The sequence below is a fragment of the Chiloscyllium plagiosum genome, unplaced genomic scaffold (genome assembly GCF_037043375.1).
Source record: "Chiloscyllium plagiosum isolate Xiang-an unplaced genomic scaffold, Cpla_swu_hap1 HiC_scaffold_11, whole genome shotgun sequence".
Lineage (NCBI taxonomy): Eukaryota > Metazoa > Chordata > Chondrichthyes > Orectolobiformes > Hemiscylliidae > Chiloscyllium > Chiloscyllium plagiosum.
In genome coordinates this window covers 47,351,192-47,374,578 of record NW_028270149.1, presented here as the reverse complement: position 1 = coordinate 47,374,578, position 23,387 = coordinate 47,351,192, and the positions used below count along the sequence as shown (strand labels likewise).

Here is a 23,387-nt window from a genome sequence, read left to right as displayed (position 1 = left end):
TCTTCTATGATGGAACACCCCAACACAAGATTAAGACTTGTGTACCAGGTCTTTCATCCCACAACTGGCAATCAATTGTCTGGACCTCACACTTGCAGAAAACAGGATTAACCAAGTTGACTTTCTTTTAGATGGATTCCTTAATTGGATTCTGATTTTCATAAGAAAAAGAGGAACAGAATCTGTAGAGGAACTCAATTTTTGTGCATCAAAGAACCCTTGCAAAACTGGAGACAATGTGAATCAAGGGGAAAAGTGCTGGTTTGAGTCATACCCATCACAAAGGAAAATAGTTGTGTTGTTCAAGGTCAGTTCACAGCTTCAGGTCATCTCTGCAGGAGTTCTTCAGAACAGTGTTCTGTCCTTGTTCCAACTGTCTTGAGCTACTTCCCCAATGACCTTCCTTCCATAAGAAGCTCAAGAATGAGGATGTTCAGAGATTAGTCTATGTCCTAATCCAAGGAGAGTGCAGAAGTAAACCAAAAATCCATAAGCAGCATAAGGAAAAGGCAAATAGATTTCTAAGGGAATAGAAAACTGAAAAAAAGCAGAATACCAGTGAACACAACAGACTAAAAGTGGAAGCAAATACAAAGAGAAGTCAGTGCCTGTCACAAGGCAAAAAGAACATAAAACAGAGAACATAGAAAAGTACAGCACAGAACAGGCCCTTCAGCCTACAATGTTGTGCCGAGGATTAATCCTAATGTAAAAGAAAATAACCTTACTTACGCACCCCTCAATTCACTGCTGTCCATGTGTATGTCCAGCAGACGCTTAAATGTCCCTAACGACTCTGCTTCCACCACCGCCACTGGCAATGCATTCACAACTCTGCGTAAAGATCCTACGTCCGACATCTCCTCTATACCTTCCTCCAAAATCTTATAACTATGATCCTTCATCCCAGTCAATCCTGCCTGGGAAAAGTCTCTGGCAATTGACTCTAACCATGTCTCTCATTATTTTGTATACCTCAATCCGGTCTTCTCTCTGGAGGAAGAGAGGTAAGTCCAAGCTTAGTCAACCTCTCTTCGAAAGACAAGCCCTCCAGTCCAGGCAGCATCCTGGTAAACCTTCTTTGCACCCTCTCCAAAGCCCCTGTATCTTTCCTATAGTAGGAAGACCAGAACTGGACACAATATTTCAAGTGTGGTCTCACCAGGGACTGGTGTAGCAAAGCTGTAGCTGTAGCAAAACCTTGCAGCTCTTAAACTCGATCCCCCTGTTAATGAAAGCCAAAACACCATATGCTTTCTCAACAACCCAATCCACTTGGGTGGCAACTTTGAGAAATTTATGTACTTGAACACCAAGATCCCTCTGTTCCTCCACACTGCCAAGAATCCTGTCTTTAACCTGATATTCAGCATTCGAGTTTGACCTTCCAAAATGCATTACTTCGCATTTATCCAGGTTGTAGCCTGCAATGGCCCTCAATACTATCAACGGCACCTCCAACCTGTGTAATTCTTTGCAAATTTACTAGCCCACCCCTCAACCTCCTCACCCAAGTCATCTCTAAAAACTGCAAAGAGCAGAGGCCCAAGAACAAAGCCCTATGGGACACTCAACACTGACCTCCAGGCTGAATACTTTCCATCTACAACCACTCTCTGCCTTCTGTCAGCCAACCAATTCTGAATCCAGATAGTCAAATCTCCCTTTATCCCATAGCTCCTGATTTTATGAATGAGCCTACCATGGAGAACCTTATCAAATGCCTTGCTGAAGTCCATATACATCACATCCACTGCTCCACCTTCATCGACCTGTCTTGTCACCTCCTCGAGGAACTCAATAAGATTAGTTAGGCACGGCCTGTCCGTCACAAAGCCATGATGACTGCCATTAATCACACTACGCTTTTCCAAGTAGTTATAAATCCTATCCCTCAGAATTCTTTCCAAAACCTTGCAGACTACAGACTTAAGACTGTCTGGTCTGTTAATTGTCAGGGATTTCCCTTTTACCTTTCTTGAAAAGGGGAACAACATTATCCTCCTTTCAATCCTTCATTATGACTCCTGTGGAGAGTGAGAAAGCAAAGATCTTCACCAATGGCTTAGCAACTTCCTTTCTCGCTTCCTGGAGCAACCTAGGATAAATCTGGATGTAGAGATCCAGACTCCCAGCCAGTGTAAATCTCTTGATTATTCTATATTTGTTCATATTTTTTATAAAATCAAAAAATGTGATTGTCAGAGCCCTGTAGACTTGACCACTTTATTCTGATTTACTTTAGGCTTTTACAGGGAGACACTTGTCTGCATAAGAGATCTTGGGAACTTTTAAAAAGAAAGCGTTGGCAGTATTATCTGCTTTGTCATCAGGATTAAGAAACAGCTGTTGTTCCTTGTAGTTCTGCCACATTCAGGACTTAACTGAAAGATCCCCAAACAGGACATCATCTGGGCAGACTTTTCCCCAGAGGTGAACACTTCTCATGTGTTGCACTAATCTTACTTGTCTGAGATCTGTAAATGAGGTGTGAGAGGCAAAAATAGTTCACCTTGAAGTTGCTGATTGGCCTTGTCTCTCAAAGGTTGGACCTGATAATGTCAGTAACTCTGTATTGTAGGCATTCACCACCTGTACCAATTCACTCATATTATTTCTCTCACGCCAGAGAGCTGCTGGCTTCTGTGGGAATGTGACAACCCCATATCTGAGCAGACAGCAGGAGAAACTTAGCAGTTCCCTAAAGGGTTCCTTCCCCACAATGAAAAAGGGGCTGAAAACTGAATTATCATTGGAAGGGAAGGAAATTATATAATGGCTGGAAGATCACAGAAGCATTTGAAGAACTCTGACACCAAAAGGGTGTGGGGACAGATAGTGGAGTTTCCACAGTTTTTCCATTCGTAATTGCTGTGCAGCTGGCTTGATGAAAACATGGAGAGAGGAAATATTGACACTTGTCTGCCGGGGCCAGGCGTATTCTAAAGCTGGGTTGTTTGAAAAAAATGCACAAAAGCGAAATACACGCGTGCTCAGGTTCTTTCTCTGAAGTGCAGTATATCAGACATTAAACTAAAGAATTTTGGAGTTCTTAGATGAAGAGGATTGCGGAAATTTTAGTGCTAGTTCTGCAAAATACATTTGTAATTATACATGCGGCAGGATAAATTATCCATCTTTAATCGGCAGGTACAGGGTTTATTCATAATAATGAGTAGATTAGTGGGGATTGTCTTCCATACTCACACTAGTAGGCTTCAGGCAGTTGATGATCGTACTCTTCCCGCTATTGTCCAGCCCCAAACAAAGGATATTCACGTCCCTGCGCTTCAGCCTCAGCCAAACAGCCAACTTATTGAAAAAGTCCATAGCTGGATTGGGCAGCAGTGACTCGGGTCTCCTCTTGTTACCAAATCCCGCTGTTCTGGCTTGTGTGTGCCTACAGTGACGCAATTGCAAATCTCAACCTCATTGTACATGCATTTAGTAGCCGGACACCAAATTTATTTCTTCCTGCGTTGAGATATTTATCCTAAACACAAAAGCAGAGTGCGGGAGGGAGCACGATATGCCAATGCTCCAATCTGATTCTAAACATTTCATACTGCCCCTGTAAAGGAAGAATATGTAATGGCAATAAAAGATCGATACTTTCAAACTTGTTGTACAACTGCACAATTACCGTCTCAGCAGTAGAACAGAGTCTTGATGAACGATTACAAATCCAGATAGTAATTGACTTGGTTTACATTCACATTCTCAGTATTGTATTGTCGTTCGACAAGTTTGACTCTTAATCTAACCACTGGGTCACCCCATTATCACAATTCGTATTCATAATAAGACCATAAGACCATAAGACATAGGAGTGGAAGTAAGGCCATTCGGCCCATCGAGTCCACTCGCCATTCAATCATGGCTGATGCGCATTTCAGCTCCACTTACCAGCGTTCTCCCCGTAGCCCTTAATTCCTCTAGACAACAAGAATCTATCAATCTCGGCCTTGAAGACATTTAGCGTCCCGGCTTCCACTGCACTCCGTGGCAATGAATTCCACAGGCCCACCACTCTCTGGCTGAAGAAATGTCTCTGCATTTCTGTTCTGAAGTGACCCCCTCTAATTCTAAGGCTGTGTCCACGGGTCCTAGTCTCCTCATCTAACTGAAACAATTTCCTAGCATCCACCTTTTCCAAGCCATGTATTATTTTGTACGTCTCTATTAAGTCTCCCCTTAATCTTCTAAACTCCAACGAATACAATCCCAGTATCCTCAGCCGTTCCTCATATGTTAGACCTGTCATTCCAGGGATCATCCGTGTGAATCTCCGCTGGACACGTTCCAGTGCCAGTATGTCCTTCCTGAGGTGTGGGGACCAAAACTGGACACAGTACTCCAAATGGGGCCTAACCAGAGCTTTATAAAGTCTTAGTAGTACATCTCTGCTTTTATATTCCAACCCTCTTGAGATAAGAGACAACATTGCATTCGCTTTCTTAATCACGGACTCAACCTGCATGTTTACCTTTAGAGAATCCTCGACTAGCACTCCCAGATCCCTTTGTGCTTTGGCTTTATTAATTTTCTCACCATTTAGAAAGTAGTCTATGCTTTTATTCTTTTTGCCAAAGTGCAAGACCTCGCACTTGCTCACGTTAAATTCCATCAGCCACGACGGATGATATGTATTATGTATTCATATTATGTATTCCCAAATGCCAGCAATGCACCTTTTTAGAATAGACTCTAACATTTTCCAAATAACAGGTGTTAAGCTAATTGGTTTATAGTTTTTTTGTCTCGTTTCCTTTATTTCAAAAAGTGGGTGTTACATTGATATCTTGCCAACCTCTGGTACTTATCAGAACCCAGTTCAATAACTTCAAAGCCTGATTCCATTCTGTCATATTTTCTACCCTCCCCCCATGCCCAGTCCTGTTATGACATGGTTGCTTTCAGTACATACTACTCATTCTCTGCTATCCTGAGATCTCACTACCACTAATTCAGCTTCTCTTCTGTCCTGGCCTGTCATCCATAATCCACTCATTTACTTACCCCTTTCATAGCTCTCTCTTTCTGGGCTTCTTTACACCTATCCACACACCCCTCTCACCCAACCTTGTCTTCAGCATAAACATTTTTCCTAGCTGCTGTCAGTTCTGGTGACAAATCACCATACTCAAAATGTTAACTTTGCTTTCTTTCCACAGATGCTGCCAGACCTGCTGAGTTTAGCCAGCAGTTTTTGCTTTTGTTTCTGATTGTGAGCATCTGCAGCTCTTTATTTTATTTGTTCACTTCCTTTGCCATCTCTTGATTCCCCATTAATATTTCATCAGCCTCATTCTCAATGGGACCAATGTTCATTTTGGCTCTATCTTCCTGTTATAAATCTAAAAACACTCTGTCTGTCTATCTTGATATTACTTGCAAGTCTAGCCTCACTATATCCTCTGGCAACTCCCTCCATACATGCACCACCCTCTGCATGAAAAAGTTGCCCCTTAGGTCCCTTTTAAATTTTCCTCTCTCACCCTAAACCTTTGCCCTCTAGTTCTAGACTCCCCCACCCCAGGGAGAAAACCTTGTATGTTTACCCTATCCATGCCTGTCATGATTTTATGAATCTCTATCAGGTCACTCCTCCACCTCTGATGCTGCAAGGAAAACAGCCCCAATCTGTTCAGCCTCTCCCTCCAGCTCAAACCCTCCAACCTTGGCAACATCCTTGTAAATCTTTTCAGAACCCTTTTAAGTTTCACGATATCCTTCTGAAGACACTAATAGCATTCCAAGAACTCTAAACCAAGGGATTAGAGCAGGTGAGGAATTAAATACGACAACTATCACAAGATTAAAAAGTATTAAGGAAGCCAGTGGGGCTCAAGGCTGATTAAGTCCCAAGGACTGATGGCTTGCATCATAGGATATTAAAGGAAGTAGCAACAGAGCGAGTGGATGCATGGAAATCCATTCATTCTGGTAAAGCTCCAAAAGTTTCAAAAAGGGAAGGAGGCAAAAATAGGCCAGTTAGCTCAACATCTGTCATTGGCTGAATGTGCAAACTCTCATCAATATGTAATAGCAGAGTATTAAAAAAGCACAATATCGTCAAACCGAGTCAGCATGTTTTCACAAAATCAATCCTGACAAATTTATTAGAATACTTAGAGAAGATAACAAGCATAGCAGATAAAAGAGAAGCAGCAGATATACCATATTTAGGTTTCCAAAAGGCATCCAATAAGGTATCACAAAAGGCTACTTAATAAGAACCTATAGTGTTGTGGATAGTATGTTAGAATGGATTGAGGATTCACTCACTATGAGAAGACAGAGAATTGGAATAAAAGGGCATTTTCAGGAAGGCAACTTTTAATTAGTGGACTGCCACAGGGAACAGTGCTGGGACTACAATTATTTATGAACATGTACTAATGACCTGGATAAGGAAAGTGAATTTACTATCATTGAGTTTGCAGATAACAAAATTAGATGAGAAGGCAAGTGGTGAGGATGACTCAAAGGGTTGACAGAGAGATATTGATATGCTGTGATCGGCAAAAACCTAGTGGATAGTGTTAGAAAATGTGGAGTAATGCATTTTTACAGGAAGAGTAGCAACGCTGAATATTATTTAAATAGAGAAAGACTGCAGAAAATAACAGATTAGATTAGATTAGATTCCCTATAGTGTGGAAACAGGCCCTTCGGCCCAACAAGTCCACACCGACCCTCCAAAAAGTAACCCACCCAGACCCATTTCCTTCTGACTAATGCACCTAACACTATGGGCAAGTTAGCATGGCCAATTCACATGACCTGCACATCACTGGCACATCTCCATTTATGGTGGAAGAAGAAATACCCAGGTCACTGGCCCTCAGAGGACAGCCAGAAACCAGTTACCTACTTGTGTTCAGGTAGAAGATGATCGCATGATGTCGGCCATCATTAATATTTTCATGCAGATGCATAGTCAGAGGAGCAGCAGGCAGGTTTGTCAGAGACACTTATTTAGCTGGATCTAAGGTTGAAGGACTTGATCAACATTATCAGTAACATGCTGGAGCTATCATATGTGTGTCTCAATCTCCATGGAAAAGTTAGCCATGATGGAAAGCCAAGTCCAGCAGAATGTTCAGTGGCTGTCGGAAATGCACACAGACCTGCATTCTATTGCTTTAGCCATCCTACTCAGCATCACCACAAGGCAAAAGAGGGACCAAGGACCTCAACCTCAGTTCAAGTATCCTTTCCTTCAAAGAGACAGGATGATGCTAGCAGGCACCCAGAATGAGGAGAAACCACATACTGGCACCCAGAACTTTCCTGTCAGAAAACACCAGGCAGCAGGCACCAGGCCCCTTCACCTCCACCTCCACCCTGCCTGTGATTCACAAACCTGTAGAAATTGCAGCTTCAGAGGATGAACCTGCACCCGGAAAGGACATTCTTAGTAAATCTGGGTCAAATATCCACAAAAGAACCCCGGCTCACTTGCCCAGATCTTCTAAGTCAACAGGCTCCATAACAAAAGGCTCCACCCCCAAATTCCCCAGCTGCAGACTCTGGATTAAACATTGACCTAGTGGGAACAGAAAGGGAAAACGTGCTCTGAGTGCATATTGGTAGCATGGGTGGCACATCATTGTAAAGACACTTTCACATCTGTTAATATATGTGCATTTTCAATCATCAAGTTTGTTTGATTGTTATTTTAGCTCCAGGACTTGGTAAAGTGGCTACCATGTCAGTGTTAAGAAGTCTCTCTATCTCAAGATTGATAGAAGTTATATTGGTGAAGCATAGCTCATCTCTGGAAGCATCCTGTATAGTAGCAGCTGTCAGGGTTCCTTTTAACCTTACATTCATGAATGCAACCAAGGCTTCACACTTTAATGAGGACAACTTTGTCTCTGTTAGTTTAGACTTTGGAATGAAGTATACTGAAGTATTGCATGCTCATTCAGTTTTGTTTGAGAAATCGCAGATGCTGAAGTCTGAATGATGATGGGAATATCAAAAGGACGTCCTTTAGGATGTTCCTCAAGCTGAAACTGACAATAGAACAATTCATGATTCATGAGGCAGCTCCCAGATGCAGGATCATTAATGAAACTTCAAGAGCTAACTTTGCTGAGTGTAATTCAATATTATGATCCTGTCTGAATGACTGCTACTACTTCCCAAACAGTCATCAGAAAGTACACTTTTGAATGTGGGAACAGCAGATGATTTAACCAATTCAAGCAGATAATAAAGAAACTTTTACTGAAGAATGAGAAAGGTAAAGACAAACCAAATCCAAATGCTGCATTTGCTTTTGTCAATAAACAGAGGCTGCTTGCCTCTGCAGCAACGAAAATGTACAAATCTGAGTCATGTCTTCATCCAGTTCAAACATCTTGGAAACAGATATCAATGAAGCTTTGCTTATCTTATTCCCCCCATGACCTGCCGTGGTCTGTGATGTTCCTTCCAGTCAATGAACTAATTTTCATCTCGCAAGAGTGCTGCTGCTATGCCAGCTCCTCAGAACATCTCATTGAAGGCACATAAACAGCACTGGTGACACTTCGGTGATGATGGCTAAGAACATCTTTAATCTCTACCTGCACTCGTTTTCCAACAGCTATAGATAATGTCAGGGAAACTGGTCGATTTGAAGTCTGGTCATTTTGTACCATCTCCTTTATGGATCTTCACCTTGTGCTTTTTCCTCCAGAGACTGCATGGCATTTGCTGGATGTTGCTTGGTTTTATGAAAACGTAATTGATGTCTTGTGCAACACTGTCATCTCATAGACAAAAACTTTCAAATCTCCTACGAGTGATCAGATATTCTTTTGGGAATGTTGGAATTAGGACAATATTTCAGTAATAGTATTCCTGATCCTCTCATTAATCATAATGAATTGAGAAATGTTGGCCTCACACAATGTAACAAGGAGGTTTCACCTTTGTAAGGAGGCCAATGTCATGGCTCCATATGGAGCTGTAAGGTGGGTAAGTTTATGCAGATATACACTACAGATCCCTCTCCTAAAAAAAATGCTGCCCTTGAATCTCTCAGCCCATGTTATTGCAATAAAATAAATAATTATGAGAATGTGGCAGCTCCAAAACATTGTGTGTCCAGTATCAGGCATGAAAAGTAATGTAGAAATGGCAAAGCCAGATAAGACAGTTTAGTTGAAATCTTCATGGATTTACAAATCTGACATGACAGGGACCCAATGTAAGCAACATTTGTCATGGTCTTGACTCCTTCAAACCATAATTTGTAGTATTTATTGTTCCCAAAATGTTGACTCTTCAGTGAAATCTAATTTCATGCCAGATGGATGTCATTATAGGTTCAGTGTACAGATGATTAATTCAGTTACCCATAGCAGGGCCACACATGCAAAGCAATGCACTGCACTGCTAAAGTGAAAAACAGTAACTTACATCATCCATGGTGTATGCATTGACAACTATTTTGTCCCTTTAAAGTGCAGGTAAATTTGAGGCAAAGATGACAACATTTCAGCCCCATGTCCTTAACTTGTAACCTGCAGAGTCCTCTGAGACTAACAATTATTCTTTTATCCTTCATTTTCCCTTTTTTTTGTTACTATCTCTGTGTTCCCCATGACTTTTCTGCCTCCTCATTTCCAGTCAACCTTTTTACTGAGAATGTTATGCATTTAGCCCATGAGCCTAAGACTTTGCAAATTGCCAAGCCCTTGTTAGCGAGCCACTCTTCTCATTTTGAAGCAAGAGCAACAGTGACTTCTGAGAATATCCTCAGCCACATCAATCTGTCCCCTCCTATGCCCTATAAAGTCCCACCTCTCTATCTTGCATGTCCCCTTCATAGTAATAATTCCCTCAGCTACACAGTCAAATGAATCCCAAGCCAGACTTCAACTTTCCCTTTTTCCCCAAGGTTAAACAGATGGTCCCCAAATTAGCCTTCAGATTGTTAATTTTCAAACCTCCAGCAATGACCATAGCACACCTTCCAGACTGACTGACTTGTAAGGACAGCCCAACCTCCAAACTGATGTCACCATTGCACCCAGACTGAACTATCTGTAATCCAAAAACGAGTTGTACCGTGATCAGACCAAGTGCTTGACTGTTTGTGGCGAACCCTTTGGACTGAGACCATGCAAGTCCCTTGACTGATTGTGTTGGCATTCCATCAAAGACTGGTTGCCTTTTACTTTTAGTCATGGCCATTTGATTGAAGAAATGAAGTGTGTTTGTTGCATAAGCTGCTGGCACATTATGTGATATTACTGTAGCCTGGTGTCACACAGCAGCCTGTCCACTCTTTGATTCGGGGTGGCACGGTGGCTCAGTGGTTAGCACAGCTACCTCACAGCACCAGAGACCCGTGTTCAAATCTAGCTTTAGGTGACTGTTGTGTGGAGTTTGCACATTCTTCCCATGTCTGCATGGGTTTCCTTTCGTTTCCTTCCACAGTTCATAGATGTGCAACTTAAGTGGATTGGCCAAGCTAAATTGCCCCGTAGCATTTAGGGATGTACAGGTTGAGTGGATTAGCCAAAGGAAATGCAGCGTTCTGGGTAGGAAGCTCCTGGGAGGGTTGGTGCAGACCTGTTGGGCCAAATGGTCATTTATGCACTGGAGGGATTCTATGACATGTTTATGTAGTACTGCCAACCATGTCGACATTCTGTCAGCACTAAAAATCGATGCAAGCTGAGAATTGAAGTGCCAATGCACTTAAAAGCAAAGCAAGCTGGAGATGCTGTGATTTGATGTAAGAGTTAATAAAGTAAACTAAGAGCCAATACAGTGCATCGTGAGTAGATGCACATGTGTTTCTGTACACAAAGTGACCTGGCAGCAGCATTGAAATGTAAGATGTCCATGAGCTCCCAACTTTAATGGTAAAACACTGAAGTGTATTATGAATTAATTCAAAGTCAGCCATTATGATGTGAAACTCGTGATTTGCTGATGTCAAATTACATGAACGAAAGGTGGAGGCAGACACTGTCCATTGAGCCTGCCATGAAGTATTGATGAATTCACCTTAAAATAGAAGATCGAAGCAGCAATTATTGAGCTGCATTTGCCAGATAATCTGATTTTCATATTAGGCATTAGTGCTGTCTAGTTTCCTAGCAGTGGCTTGGAAAATTGAAAGTTGCATATAAATTAGGGGAGATTAATTAATGAGGTGCAAATGTATGAAAATAAAGTGGTTGCCACTCGTTAGTGAGATTCAGAACCTGCCTTTAAAACTTTAAATCAAATATCTATAGTGTTTTTCTGGATGTTGAGATTCTGTATTTTTTTGAACTCACCATTTTTCCCCACATTTCTCACCATTATTCACACTGTTCAAGGAAGAAGAGGGGGGTGAAATGTCTCTCTGTAATTCTGAAAACAAGTAAGCCAGTGGTTTTCAGTCATTATCCCATGACAAGGTGAAAAGTGTGCTGGAAAATGTTCAGGAAACAATACTGTTTCATCTGCTGACACAAGGTGTCACTGTGACAATGGTATGACTTTAAGAAGTAATTTGATTTTGTTTTGAAGAGAGGTTGTAAGGCAGAGGTACCAAGTTGGCTAGTTAATAGCCCTTGAATAAAGAGCTTGGGAGACCTTGTGTTTTATTTTAATAGCCTGAATGGTGTGGGTTTTGGCTTTTTTTCAGTAGCATGAGAAGCTGTTGGTGTCTCGACAGATTTGGAAGCTTTAGTAAATGTCTCCTGGCTGCAACTCCCTTTGAATTTTTTTCTTGTTTTTTTTCCCTCCTGAATGGGAGAATTGCATGTGAGAATGTCTGTATTTTCCTTTTTTTGCTGAGAGTTATGTTTATGGGATGTTACTATATTGGAACAGTTAATTAGTAATAGTTACTGTATCTATTATTCTGTTAAGTTTTCCAATCGAGTCAAGTTATTCTAAGTTCCTCTTTCTTTGATTGTATTTTAACTATGCGTTTAAATAAGTTGTTTTGCTTAACATCAAGTAGTTTGACCAGTCGCATTGCATCTGGAATAAGCATTTCACATTTGCCTTTAAAAATAAGAAGGTGGGTCCAGGCTATCATCATAAAATATTTTGAGGGGGTCTGTTCTCTTCCATAACATCACTATCACAGGTATAGAAGGGAGCAGCTTCCAACATCTGATTGGTGCATAGCACTGTCACATAGTGTGCAGGGCCAGTGAGTCTGTCACCTTTAGCTTTTGTCCCTTTTGTTGGGCTTAGATAGTCAGATTGTTCACCACTGCTAGTGTGTCAGAATTGTGCCAGAACAGAGCTGAGAAAATGGTGAGTACTGGACCTGCAGTGCAAGACCCAGTGATTTGTTGGAGCTGAGTACAAAGGAGGGAGCTTCAGATCATTGCCTCACCTAAAAGCACACATGTTGGGAGGCAGCTGCTGGGCTTCCTTTCTGTGACTGGCTCACTTGTTGACCTCTGCAAGATGAATGCAAGTTGTGAGAGGTAACTGGGTGATGGATGCATGGATGGTGGGCAGGGAGTGAGAAGGACACAGGGATTCCTCATCAATCACTCTGTCTTCATTTTTACCATAGCATAGTAAATGCAAGTAAATGTGATGTTTACGAGAAATCAGTTTGCTGAGCAAAAATGGGTCTGCCATGGAATTGTTTGTCTCATTAAAGTATGCCTTATTGAAAGTTTGGGAACTATATGGCTAAGCTGCTGAAGAAGGAAACTAGAAAAACATTCTGCCAACAGCAGGCCAAGAATGTGCAAACAACCACTCAACTGTCTAAATTAGTGCTACTGGAATCATCCACTTTAATGGCCAATACGTTTCACAACTTATTCATAATGGACAAACCAAAGACTTGTTTTTACTTTTTGGACTGGCCTCTCATTTCTAATCTATGTGTTTGTGTGTTGTTCTTTGCTATCTTTTTGCATAATTTAGTGGCTGATAAACTCACCTTTCTTTAACCCAAGAAAGTTAGATTAAATGAGCTCCTTTTAAAACATACTCTTTCCCAGACCAATATAATTAAGTCAGAGGAAGGGATCCTTTCCTTGTTGTGATTAACTGGGGGGAAAGGACTGAGTAAAGAATTTGTCTGTCCTCTACCCCAACATAACCATTCAGGGGCTATCCCATTTGGCATCATAACAAATTCAGGACCCCCGCTAGAAACTCATTGTAAAGAGAGTAATTATAAGATTGTCATCTCATTATTAAACCTTTACAAGCCCACATATGGATAACAATATCCAAAAATTCTTAAATTGGAATTCTAAGTGATGATAATAATAAACTTAGGCATATTGTTTCTGCTATAATGAAGCTATAGATGTATTCTATCTTGAAATGATTTTGCTAATCTGTGAAGTCCTGGGGGCTACCCAGTCTATTGTTAGTAAAATTGGTTAAGTTCCTTTAATGATATGAAAAATCTTTCAGTTGAAAATTTAGGGAAACAACACAATAATTTCATAGGATAGTTTTTGCCTTGCTGAGAGTTGAAAATAGTAGAGCCATTGACACAGCATTATTTCGAACAGCTTTCACATGGCTTCCCTGATCTGAATTTTAATAATTCTAATGATATTACACGGTCTGGTCTTTCTTAACTGGTAAGACTGCCAGCTATGTTCAGAAGTCTTCCTTGCTCCTGATCAGTGAAATGCACAAAACAGTCTGTTCACAACCCTCCTCCTCTAACCTTCATCTAAAATCAGTTCTAACTACCCACCATCTGTTGTAAGCATTTTGCGGGATAGTTAATGAGCTCTAAAATCTAAAAGCTCTTTGCAGTCAGCATGTAAACATTAATTATTTGAACTACTTTTCAGTGATTAACTACTAAATATCATTGTCAAATTCTGAATGACCATCAAGGCACTTCCTGATATAACAATTAATTTAGAAGAATAAATTATCTACCACTGCAGATGATGTCACCCTTCCATCTGCATAGAAGCTGAAAAGAATATCAGCAGTAAGATGAATTTGTAAGTTTTCAGAATGACATCATCTATTCCGTTGGAACTTCCTAAACTTCCTGCATTCTAACAGTAGACTTTTATGGTATATTTATCTCATAGTATAAACTTGGAAAATTTTATAATGACATTCAATCGACAATACTTTTCACTGAATGATAAAAGGATCCATTAACAGTACAACATTCACTTGGATGGGCACAGGATGCAGATGATCTTGTTAATTGTGGGAAAAGAATGTTTGCTGTAAATCTCCTCAGTCAAGAAAGACTGGCGCAAATAAATAGAACAGAACATAGAACATAGAACAGTACAGCACAGACCAGGCCCTTCAGCCCACGATGTTGTGCCGACCACTGATCCTCATGTATGCACCCTTAAATTTCTGTGACCATATGCATGTCCAGGAGTCTCTTAAATGTCCCTAATTACCCTGCCTCCACAACTGCTGCTGGCAACGCATTCCATGCTCTCACAACTCTCTGTGTAAAGAACCCACCTCTGACATCCCCTCTATATTTTCCTCCAACCAGCTTAAAACTATGACCCCTCGTGTTAGTCATTTCTGCCCTGGGAAATCTTTAGAAATATTGGGATCCAGGTCAGGGATCCATAGGAAAGCTTCAGGAAGTGATGGTGGACCATCCACAGTAACAAGAAACATAAATCATTTTGGACTTCGGACATAATTTGCAAAATATATTGTCAAGAATACTGAATGATGTTATGGACAATTCACTGAATTAAGAGAACAAAAAGTTTGGCAATACCACATTAAAGCCAAGCCAGAAGAAAACTTTAAAAGACAAGGGAGAGAGGCCTGCCAGGACAACTCACTAAATGGTCAGTTGTGGATAATGATACTTTTGTGTTTTGTGGAGAGTTTTCTGTCCTGATATGCATTCATTTTCAGTGACCATGTTGTGAACATAATGAATAAGAGCAAGAATCAACCATTTGACCTGTCAAGCTTGCTCCATCATTCAACAAGATTTTAGCTGATCCACCTTTTAATACTACTTACCTGCACTATTCCCATATCCCACTATTTCCCAGTATTTCAAAATCTATTGAAACAACCTCTAACCTTAAAGGTAAGTCACTTGATGCCTCATAGCAATTTGTGAAATATATACTGGCATACACTATCCATTGATGCTGAAAGTTGTCATTAAGTAGGCTTCTCCTATTTCTGGTGAGAATGCTGGCCAACCAATTCTAGGCTTGCCTGAAAGTCAGGTAGTCTCAGTGATTTTAAAAAAAATACTGGGCTGCCCCTCGATCACATCAGAAAATGCAGATGATCTGGTCATTCGAATCTTGTGGAAATTTATGTACACAATGGCTGTTGTGTTTTCTGTATTACTGCAAGGATTCCCAAAAAGGAGTTAATTGGCATTTATATCTGGTGATTATTAACAGTGCTATAGAAATGCAAGCCCAATCTGAAATAAACTAGGAAATGATTAGAAATACTCAGATTAAGTAACAACTATGGAGAGAGAAAAAGTTGATGTTTCACCCTTCAGAAACGGAAATGTAAGACCTGTAACAAGTTTTAGATTAGATTAGATAGATTAGATTCCCTTACAGTGTGGAAACAGGCCCTTCGGCCCAACCACTCCACACCGGCCCTCCGAAGAGTAACTCACCCAGACCCATTCCCCCCTGACTAATGCACTAACACTATGGGCAATTTAGCATGGCCAATTCACCTGACCTGCACATCTTTGGACTGTGGGAGGAAACCCACGCAGACATGGGGAGAATGTGCAAGCTCCACACCAACAGTCACCCAAGGCTGGAATTGGCAGTCTTAACTGCTTACTATCTGACTCCAACTCTGTAAGAATAGGCTGTTCCAATATGACACTTATTAAAGTTACATTAACTTAATCTCAAAATCTTCTTCTGTGTCTTCAGTCTTCCAGCTGATCTCCCCAGGTCATTGTGTTTATTTTTACTGCAAGTATGTTTCATGTGAAAAGATACCTTTGATAGAGAGTGTTTTCTAATTTCTTTGAGAGCAAGATATTATATTAGCAGTTAGCTCTCTGGCTCTACGACAGTTGCTCTCTGACCAATTTTCAAGATGTCCACATTCTTTTTCCCCAGCACAGGATTGTCACATTGGTTCAATGTTGGCAAAACAATAAATTCAAACCCGATTGGGTTTTAGTATACTGGGGCAGAATTTAAACTGATTGGTTAAATTCAAATTGTTGTCAAAACAGCAACCAAAACTCAGGTATCCATTTCACAGCCAAATGTTATACATTTTCAAATTTCCGGTACACTCTGGGACTACCATTTAGTCGTTGACACAGGTGCTTGTAATCTCTCCGTTCAGAAAAGCATTCTTTCTCAAAGCTACAGTACACCAGTGCCCACTTCAACTTCTTAACAAGTGCAAGAAAGGTAGAAAAGCCAAAATGAAATGTCTGTGATAGGATGAAGGCAGGCAGGTTGAAATTACAAAATTGATGCTGCAAACTGAAAGAGGTAGTCTTGGACCAAACAAAGAAAATCCTAGAGCTGCAGAGGAGGTATAATTTTTAAAGCAACGTTATCAGCAACAGCTACGATCTGAAAAAATAGGGTCAGCAATTATCAGCTGAAATCATTGAATATTAATTGTATGACATGCCTAGTGGAAAAATTATGTGCTGTTCAAGCTTACATTGAGTTTCTTGGGAAGAGTATAGGAGGTTGAAAGAGATCAGACTGAGTGGAACTGACACTGAGAATGACTGACACGTGGAAGCTTAGAGTGACACTTGTGGATTGATTGTAACAAAGCAGCCAAACAGCCATTCTCTGTTTGATCTCACCAGTTTTGAGGAGACTGCATCATCTGCAGTGAATACAGTGTACTAAGTTGAAAAAAGTTCAAGAAAATCATTGCCTCACTGCTAGAAGAGTTTAAGGTCTGGATGGTGAAGAGGGAGGTAATAAAATGGCAGCTTCTGCATCTCTTGTGCTTGCATGGGAAAATGCTGTAGGAAGACATAGGAATGAAACAAATTGTTACAGAATGTATGGTCCCTGCAGAGTGCTGAAAGGGATTGGAAGCAAACGTTAGTAAAATCATGTTGGAGGTAGTAGTAAATAATTCATGGAGGTTTGTGGCATGGAAAATAATGGCAAGAGTTCTGTCATGGTTCCAGGAGAAAGGGGAAGAACTGAATTCTAAAAGTGCAATAAATTGAGAAGATATGGTCAACAGAGATGCTTGCTATGGTGAAGTGAAGTTAAGGTAAAGGAGAAACATATCAGAAGCACTTGTCTAGAGGCGGCCTAATTGAACCAGCCACATAAATGCGGTGGCTACAAGAGCAAGTCAAAGGATGGAAATGCTATGGCAAATGACTCATTAACTCCCCAAAGCCTGATGGTCATCTACAAAACACAAGTCAGGAGTGTGATGGAATATCTTCCACTTGCCTGGATGAGACCAGCTCCAACAACATTCAATAAATTCGACACCATCCAAAACAAAGCAGCCCACATGATTAGCAGCACATCCATAAGCATCCACTTCCTCCACCACTGATGCTCCACAGCAGCAGTGAATACTGTCTACAAGATGAACTGCAGAAATTCATCAAGGCTCCATAGACAGCATCTCGCACCACACAACTACTTCCATCAAGAAGGACAGGGGCAGCAGATACATGATAACATCACTACCTGCAAGTTCCTCTCCAAGCCACTCAACATCCTGACTTGGAAATATATCGGCACCTGTCCGGTGTTGCCAGGCCAAAATCCTGGAACTTACTCCAAAGTAGCATTGTGCATCTACCTGCAGTGCACGGACTGCAATGATCCAAGAAGGCAGATCATTAATACCTTGTCAAGGACAACTAGGGATGGGCAATAAATGCTAATACTGTCAATATAGCCCACGTGCCATGAAAAATAAACAAGGATTGACAATAAATACTGGCCTTGTTAGTGACATATGTCCTTTGGACAAATTATACTGCCCCAGTTCAGTGTATTTTTTAAATGCTTTTACTGTTTTTGTGCTGTGTTGTTCAGACAAGTTCTTTGATGGAAATAGACAAATTTGAATAGAACCTACAGCTTGAATAGAACTAATATCAAAGTTTGTGCGAAGATTTGTAGCTCAGGTGCTCGTTGTTGTGGTTCTGTTCGCTGAGCTGGAAGTTTTTGTTGCAAACGTTTCGTCCCCTGGCGAGGCGACATCATCAGTGCTTGGGAGCCTCCTGCGAAGCGCTTTTTTGATGTTTCCTCCGGTGTTTATAGTGGTCTGTCCCTGCCACTTCCGGTTGTCAGTTTCAGCTGTCCGCTGTAGTGTTTGGTATATTGGGTCCAGGTCGATGTGTTTGTTGATGGAGTTTGTGAATGAATGCCTAATATCATTATCTTATTGTAAAGAAGGTATATTTTATGATACAAACCAAGCATTGTCTCACCACTTGGTGATGGTGAGTTTACAGAAGAAATTCACATGTGAAAGAGGTGAGAATCTAGTCCTGAACAAAAGAGGGTGCTAATCTTGCATCCTGGCATTCTGAATCTAAAGGATCTCAGACCACTTGAGGGAACATTTATGAACCCAAGAATTTATTTGCAGAAGGCTTGACTTTACATCATTGTAGCCAAGTGGCCTTCCATTCTGAACTATTTGCTGATACCAGTGTTTAAATAAATGCCTGTGATTTTTGAGTTGTAGAATTTCCAGTTACATTTTGAAAGTAGATTTGTACAGCAAATCATTTATATTCTCTTTTATTTTTCTGAGGTTATTTTTCTCACCTTCGGAAAAAATGTTTTATTTGAAATATGCACCCACAACAGATTATACAACTAAACATGTACATTTATGGGATATAAGATAAAAGTAGAATTTTATTGCTTGTTAATAAACAGATCTGAAAACGTGAATGTATCTGTGCTACTGTCAACTAGCATCAGCATCTGGACTGAGCTGATGGGTATTTTTTTCAAAGCTCACCTTAAAGCTGTGAGCAATTGCTGGAGATGTTTTTCTGGAGCATGCTCTGCCTTTCTCTTTCTCACTCTCTGTCAGTAAGAGTTAAAACTTGGAGCTAAAAGCAGCTCTCTCAAAATCATTTTTTTAATGATGAGAAATTTTTCAACATCATACTGTGTATAGTACCACTGGAGTCTGAGTGTATAACTAACAAAGGGACAACATTGATGGGCCGTTTGCAACAATTAAATATGCATTGTTACTTAGCAGAGATATCTGAAGCAGAGTTTCATATTTTAAAATTCTGAAGAACTAGAGAACATAGGTTTAGAGTGAGAGGGGAAAGCTATAAAAGGGACCTAAGGGTCAACTTTTCACGTAGAGAATGGTGTCTGTATGGAATGAGCTACCAGAGGAAGTGGTGAAGTTGGTACAATTGCAGCATTTAAAAGGCATCTGAATGGATATATGAAGAGGAAGGGTTTAGAGGGATATGGGCCAAGTGCTGGCAAATGGGATGAGATTAGGTTAGGATATCTGGTCTGCATGGAGTTCAACCGAAGGGGTCTGTTTCTGTGCTGTATATCTCTGACTGTACAACTAAGTCATATTGACCTCAATGTTAATTGTTATCTCTCCACAGATGCTGCCAGACCTACTGAATTTCTTCACCATTTTCTGTTTACATTTCAGATTTCTGGCATCCACAGTATTTTGGTCTTCACTCCATTTTTTGGTAATGCAATAGAGATTTTGTTGGAGGATATGCATTTTGTGAAGTATTGTCCCATGACAGCTATTGGGCTTCTTAGCAAGGAGTAAAAAAAAGTACAAGAGGTGACAAATAGCATTGAAAATAGCAGACCCACAGCACTGTGGCTGTCTTCTAAGTGCCTCAGGCAAGCCATTGAGTTATACCAAGCTGTTCCCTTTTTTAAAATCCAATGGATGGACTAGGTGACACCAAATTAGCATTGTGTTAGAGTTGTGTGGTGTACTCATGAAGTGGAAGGCAGGAAGCTAGAATTTGTGTGTAAAATTGTAAAATGGAGGAATAATGTGTGGTCCCTATAAAAGATGTTTTTTTTTCCATGCTTAGCGATTTGAAAAGGATGAATGTCTGAACAACAGTTCAAAGTGCAGATACAGAGAGTGTCCAAATTGAAACATTTTGTACCGAACTTCCAAGCAACATTTTTACCAAGGCAACAAGGCTTTTCAAATTTAGCTAATCAATTTAAACCAAGCCCTTAGATACTAAAAGCATATCAAATTTAAATCTGATGGTGTTGACAATCTTGAACCAATCTGATTGTAAAACAAAATTGGATATCAAGGGTATAAAGATGAGGGTCTTTTGGAAAATCAGGGAGAACCAATAGCCATCTGAAGAGAGAGCACATGCCATTTTGCTCTTGCAGAAATCTCCACATGCTCTTAAAAAACTTACCTATTCATAAAGGTACATGGTTCTGTTAGATAGACAGATGTTCAGAACAGAAGAATTCCCAGAGAAAAGGAGAAGGCAGAGCATTCTGGAAGATACATTCTGTATGAGTTTTGAGAGACTAAGTTTTAATTTATTGTTTTCTTATTCTTTGGATTTAAGTGGGATTTGTGTTTATTGAAACAGCATACCCCGTAGAATTTAGTCAGTAAGGGAATAGTTAGTAATTAGGGGAGAATTGTCTGGTTTGTTAGCAATTCTGTTAATTTGTTCACTGTTGGGGTAAAATAAGTAAATTGTTGCTTGTTTATAAAATGAGTATCAAGGATTCCTTTTGTTTAACCACACTTTTTAACAGATTATGAGGCAAATTGCTCTTTTTGGGTGTTTAAATTATTAGCTCTCAGACCCTCGCTCAGTAAGAATTGGAAGTAAAATGGGGCATACCCAACTCTCTCGTTGCTGCAAATTTCTCCATACAAATGTCAGAAAATTTCTCACAACTCCACCTGTCCCGCTGATGGAACAGACCCATCTAAGATGGGGTAGAGTTATATACTTATGAACAGAATTGCTCTTGAAGTCTTCAACTTGACTGTACTGATGGACAATTGATTAAGCTTGATTTTCAAATACACTTTAACATCTTACAGAAGACAATGTAACTGATTAGTTTCTTCATGCTTGATAGGAAATGTAACCAAAATTGTAGGAAAAATAGGATGTGTTTCCATTCCTGTGGGGAAACTAATTAAGACTGTAAGTTTTATTAATCATCCATTGCTACACAGACCATGGAGATAAGAGGAAATTGCATGTTGAGTTGCATGAAAACCAACAAACCCAAGTCTGAGATTGACATAAGAGGGTGTCCATGCATTAAGTTCAGAATTATAAACAGTGCTGAAACTTTTGTATTTGTGGAAAAAATATCCAAGGCAAAGTTTGTTACGCAGTACATGTTTTTGAATGAAATCTATAATTACTGTACTTCGCCTCATTTGAGTCTTGTTCTGCAAACACAACTCTGGACACTGTGAAATCTCATCACATTAGATCAAATATACTGAAGAAATTTCTTATTGATTACTTCCTGCCATTCTGTCTCAGCTGATGAATCAGTAGTCCTCCATGTTAAACACCATGTGGAGGAAACATGGAAAGTGCCTTCATTGTTTATCACTGGTCATGGTGCTGTAACACCTGCTCTATTCCAATTGGCCAAATTATGAAGAACATAGTTGTCAGACTGCAGCAAATGATTGAGGGACAGATTAAAAATGTATTTGGCACACTTGCCTTCATTGCTCAGTCATTTGAGTATAGGAGTTGGTAAGTCATGTTGAGGTTGGACAGGACATTGGTGAGGCCGCTTCTGGAATTTTGTGTCCAGTTCTGGTTGTCCAGTTACAGGAAGGATATTATTAAGCTGGAGAGAGTTCAGAATAGATTTACCAGGATGTTGCCAGGTTTAGAAGGTTTGGGTTATAAAGAGTGGCTGGATAGGCTGGGACTTATTTCGCTGGAGCTTAGGAAGTTGAGAGGTGACCCTGCAGTTTATTAAAATAGTGAGCAGTATAGATGGAGTTAATGGTAGTTGCTTCCTCCCCAGGATGGGGGATTTTAAGACAAGGGGGGCACATTTTTAAGGTGAGAGGAGAGAGATTTTAAAAAGGCTTTTTTTCACAAGGAGGGTGGTCCATATTGGTAAGGACTTCCTGAGGAAGTGGTAGATGTGGGTACAATTACAATGTTTAAAAGACATTTGGAATTGTACATGAATAGGAAAGGTTTGGATGGATATGGGCCAGGAGCAGGCAAGTAGAACTAGTTAGTTTGGGATTATGTTTAGTCATGGACTGATTGGATTAACAGGTCTGTTTCTGTGTTGTATGCCTCTATAAAAAGGAAATCCTACCAAGCGTGGTGCTCACCAATCTACCTATCACATGTAGCAATCCATGGCAGCCATGGTAGACATGGCGACTGCAGGGCACCAATTGGAAGGAATAGTTCTAGCTTGACCAAACTAACCAGCATGCAATAGAGGAACCAAGAATTTAACTTAATAGCTTAGCTCAACCTAGACCAGAATGAGGAACTGTCCTACAGACATAAAACAAGGTTCCAGCTGCAACTACAAGATGATGTACTACAATACTCCTAACAGGCCGGTGATTAGATGAAGAAATACACAATACTCTTTAGGTAGGTAATTAGATCAAGAAGTGGTTTGATCAAATTATCCAGAGTTAGTTAGTAAGAGGCTTGTGACCAGAGACACATTCAGGGGCATGTAAGAAGCATCTGATGGGGGGGTGGAAGAAGGAGTGATAGTGAGAATCTAGGAGCAACAATCATAGGAAATTAAAAATCACACCACACCAGGTTATAGTCCAACAGGTTTATCTGGAAGTAAAAACTTTCATAGCATTGCTCCTTCAGGTAGCTAGTGGGATAGGTCACAGAACACAGAATTTATAGCAAAAGATCATAGTGTCATACAATTGATGTGATATATTGAACAAACCTAGTTTGCTGTTAAATCTTTCATCTTTTAGAATAGGTTGCAGGTTTCAATTCATTAGTATGTAAACCCTGAACTTCTTTAAAGTCACATTCTTGAGATAACATTAGGTTTTATTAAAAAAAAGACATCTCAGCTCAGGCGATGTATTAAAGGTGTGTGGTTAGAATCTGTCTGTATTCCAATCTTGAGTCAGACTGGTTGTATTTCCAAAGTGGGAATTTATAAAATATCAGATTGACTGTATACAGATTTGTTCAAAAAGCACACAAATAGAATGTTTCTGCAAATGCAAATTCACCCCATAGACTTCTATGTGTGTGTGCGTGCATGTGAGGGTGTGTATGTTGTGTGTGTATGTGTATGAATGTGTGCATGCTTGATAGAGTGTGTGCATGAGTGTGACGGAGTATATGTCAGTGAGAGGGTGTGTGTGGGTGACAGTTTGGGGGGTGTGTGTGTCTGTCTGAGGGAGAGCATGTATATGAGAGAGGGTCTGCATGAGTGTGA

General features: G+C 40.3%; 1 protein-coding gene and 1 long non-coding RNA gene across 3 annotated transcripts in view; one reads left to right on the top strand and one right to left on the bottom strand.

Annotated features, from left to right (window-relative positions):
• The window catches only part of LOC122557554 (ADP-ribosylation factor-like protein 6), a 28,377-nt gene extending 25,047 nt beyond the window's left edge, over positions 1 to 3,330 (bottom strand). Inside the window, exon 1 of the mRNA XM_043705301.2 lies at positions 3,208 to 3,330. Coding sequence (XP_043561236.2) covers positions 3,208 to 3,330 — 123 coding nt within the window. The remainder of the gene's footprint in view (positions 1 to 3,207) is intronic.
• Positions 1 to 23,387, top strand: part of LOC148148793 (uncharacterized) — a 112,844-nt gene that overhangs the window by 50,628 nt on the left and 38,829 nt on the right. The window lies entirely within an intron of this gene.